The 3,730-nt window shown below is 44.7% G+C and overlaps 2 protein-coding genes across 2 annotated transcripts in view; one reads left to right on the plus strand and one right to left on the minus strand.

Moving 5' to 3' along the window:
- THBS4 (thrombospondin 4) overlaps nucleotides 1–1,498 on the minus strand; it is a 41,263-nt gene extending 39,765 nt beyond the window's left edge. Inside the window, exon 1 of the mRNA XM_009884289.1 lies at nucleotides 1,437–1,498. Within this exon, the coding sequence (XP_009882591.1) occupies nucleotides 1,437–1,498 (62 nt within the window). The remainder of the gene's footprint in view (nucleotides 1–1,436) is intronic.
- A 27-nt stretch (nucleotides 1,499–1,525) lies between these two features.
- The window catches only part of MTX3 (metaxin 3), an 11,721-nt gene continuing 9,516 nt past the window's right edge, over nucleotides 1,526–3,730 (plus strand). The window contains exon 1 of the mRNA XM_009884290.1: nucleotides 1,526–1,637. Coding sequence (XP_009882592.1) covers nucleotides 1,526–1,637 — 112 coding nt within the window. The remainder of the gene's footprint in view (nucleotides 1,638–3,730) is intronic.

A 3,730-nucleotide genomic window follows, 5' to 3' on the forward strand; every position in this document is an offset into this window, starting at 1 on the left:
AGCCGATAAGGACCGGCGTCGGTGGGCATGTCTGAGCCCGGGCAGAGCCGGAGATGTCGCCGAGGTCCAGCGAAACCTGCAGCTGTCGTGATCCCGGCTGGAGCCTGCCCCGTGTGAAGGGCCCTGGAAACTGAAACGTGTTTCGTGGCGTTGAATTAACAGCGGATGGGGATGCTCTCTGGTGTGTTGGCTTGGGCTTGGCAGGAATTTAACTTGTCGAACTTTCCCTAACTGAAGAGTGTCGCCAAAAGGGCTCGTGCAGATTGCAGACTGGGGCAAACTGGGTTTCTAGAAGACCCTGACTGGTGAAGCGAGGAATATATCATTTGCTCCTCCGTTTCATTTAGAGAGCTCAGCAGCATTGGAAGGGCTCAAACTGACCAGATTAAGGCTACTGGAAAAGGTTGCTTGTCTTAACAAACCCCCAAACCTGATGGCTTAACCAAAGTCAGTTTTAAACAAAAATTCTGCTTTCAGCTACAACAATTTTCAGTGTTCTCTGTGTCCCCAGCATGTCATTATCCCATTGTTTCTCCTCTACCCCAGAAAATTCCAGCCTCTGTGTTGCTGATGTTAAGAAAGCATGGGAGAAAGGGAGCAAGCGAGCAAGCCCCTTTGGGGCTGGGCAGCCATGTCACCAGTTTCCTCTGTGCCCACATGAAACCACCCACCAGGCCGCCCCCCTGCCCTGGGCTTTCTGCTCGCAAAGGGTCTGCCATGGGACCGCGTGGCAGTAGAAGACCTACAAGGCGCTACTCCCGCTAAGGAGCTGACAGCATGTGGTGGGCTTCCTGAGCTGCTGCATGGTCCTCTTTGTCCTGGGCCTCTCTGTGTGCCTCAGCCCTGCCAAGGAACAGCTGTCACATCAGAAGAAACCCAGGAAGCCCTGGGCTGGCCCCCTCGCAGCTTGCTACCCAGCAGGCAGTTGGAATAGCTGGAGCTGTCTGATATTATTTACATCACAAAAAGAAGGGCAACAATAGGAGGGAAATTTTATGTTAGGTGAGCAAAGTAGTGTTGATTAACGTTCAGTCATATCAGCCTTGGCGTATTCAGCTAACGAGCACAGCAGAGAACAGCCCTTGGGGGGCTCATTGTGTGCAAGGCAAGACACAGCACGCTGCAGGGCTGGGGTGGCGGAGCGTGCTGTGAAGGGTCTGCCCGAGCGGCTCCACCACGGCACGATGCACAGCAGCGGGCTCCTCTCCAACGCAGGCCCGGTGGGATTTTCAATTACCTTCAGATGGCCTATATTCATATGCCCTTTAGTTGCCCTCCCCACATGGCATATACCCTACAAAACACCCTTAGTTTATTTTTGTAGCAGTGTTGACCCCCTCCTTTAGTTGCTCATCTCTTCCGCTGCCCATCGCCAGGCTGGAGGGTGCTCCCCTGTATCCAGTGTGTCCCTGCAGAGTGCTATTCCTCCTCCTCACCCTGCTGCTCTTCCATATATGTCTCCGTACAACAAGAAACACCTCGGCTTCACTCCCACCATCCTTGCCCCTGCAGTGGAAGTGGCAGGATGATGCGGTGGTGTCAGCAGGCTGGCAGAGAGCTGTACATTGGAGTGAGAAAAACAGAGCAGCAGGTGCAGAGTGCTATGGAGCAGGGAGAAAGAGGGAGGCTGAAAGGGGGTAGAGCAGGAGGCAAGGATGTGGAACAAAAAATGGAAGAAGGAAGGAATTATGGTGCCACAAGCTCCCTAGAAAGAAGTCTCAGTCCAGATTTATCCACAGCCTAAAGGATAGACAGCACAGATGCTGCAGAGGCTAACACATGGACCTAGATCAGCACTGATGTTGCTCTACTACCTATCAAGGAGAAGCCCTTCATCACCAAAGAGCATTCTTTGAAAACATAGACTTAAATGCCTGACACAAAAACATTATGAAGGTCTACAAAATCATCACAGTGCTATATTAAAGTATTCAGTGACTATAGCAGACAAAAAAAAAAGGGGGATAAAAGGATAGTAAAGTTCTGCTTTCACCTATCTAAGGGAACACCTTCAATTATTTGCAACCATTTATTATGTAATTTATTTGAATTTATCAAAACATACAAATTGTTTACTTGAAAAATTCCCTTATCTGTCAAAAATATTTATTAAATCATTTCAACTTAGCATTTTTCTTTTCTGATTTAACTACAGAGGTGTCTCTTGAGCTGATGCTGATCGACCCTACAAGAGGAGGATCTTGTTTGTAGCATCATGTACTCCTTAGTGTTAGGTTTATGATGGCCACGTTCAGTTCTTGCTCTACATCTGCTCATTCTGCATGCTTATTCACCAAGAATGCACGTGGAAGCAATATTTGGCAAACAGAGCATGCTGCACAATGCAGTGTAACAGAAGGGAACCCATTCACAATGTATACAAACAGAAGCTGAAGTCCGTGTTTAGATGAACTTAGCAAGTACACATAAAGGTCACTGCAATTTTTCCAGTTTTCATTTCTATGCTGAATTTTATTATTGGAGTATGTTACAAACTGAAGAGGATTTTGTGCTCAAACCCAACCTTCTTTAAGGGATTTTCACAAAGCATAATGTTTATCTGCTGTCTGGAAGGGGCTATTTGATCTTCTAATCATCATTTTCAATTTGTAAAAAAATGGAATACTAGTTATTGCCTTTTTACTCTTGTGTATTCTCCGAAGTACAAACTCTGGCCTAACTTACTGGAGGTTAATATCTTGGATAAGAATCAAAACATGATTATTGGACATTGTGTTTTCAAGAAATTTTCATAACAGTAACACTTTGTAAGGAAGTTTCTTACAGAAATATATAACTGTAACTTTTTATATAGGATCTGCAAGTAAACCTCAACTATTATTTGTCCTGCTTGCTTTACATAAATCAATAAAATTCTAAGCATGCATAATACAGAGAAGCTGTCAATATTATAGATTTTGCTTTACAGAAGTGTCTGTGATTTGTTTGAATTCCAAGTAAAGGGGTAGGGGAAGTAGAAAGGAATCCCTGCTGCTTAATTCAGCTTTCATATTTTGCTCCTAATATGCATCAGGAGACTCACTGTTTTTACAGAGTTATATGGATGATTAAAAATTGGGATTCATGGGCAATTAAGATATGTAAGTCTTACGCAAGTGACGTATCAGCTCTAAACCGCATCTTTCCATATTTATGTCAATGCTTCTAGGTTTGATCCTGCCACGTTTTCATAAAAAAAATGTAGAACATAAGGTTTCAAACACGGGTTTCAGAAGAGGTTTTGCTTTTTCAGAAGCACAAATTGAAGCCCCACTTTTTTGAGTCAAGGCTTATATCCATTCTCAATGCACCTATTTACTTTTCATTTAAACTAATAGGAATTCCACTCAGGCAACCAAGAGGAAAAAGTTCCTGAAGAGCTTTTGGATGGGGGAGGGAAGATGAAGATTGCCTTTTTTTCCATCTTTGCTCTGCGCTCCACAACAGCACAGAAATGAATTGGGCCCTAAGGCAATGCAAAGAAAGTTTACTCTCTTATTTACCTCCTAAGCCTTCTTGCAGCCTTCCTTAAGAAGAGCCATAAGCTGGCTCATCCTCTGTATAGAAACAGATGTTTGGGATGACAGCTGTTAGGAGCCACCCTTGCCTCCAGAGCTTGTATGTCTCAGCGAGGCAATCCCACGGTGAACTTAGCTGGTCCCTTTAGGGAGGAAAAGAGAAGAAAGGTGTGCTTAAGAATACGTAACTCTTTACAGGGAGAAATGTAGCC

The sequence above is a fragment of the Charadrius vociferus genome, unplaced genomic scaffold, assembly GCF_000708025.1.
Source record: "Charadrius vociferus isolate BGI_N301 unplaced genomic scaffold, ASM70802v2 scaffold183, whole genome shotgun sequence".
NCBI lineage: Eukaryota > Metazoa > Chordata > Aves > Charadriiformes > Charadriidae > Charadrius > Charadrius vociferus.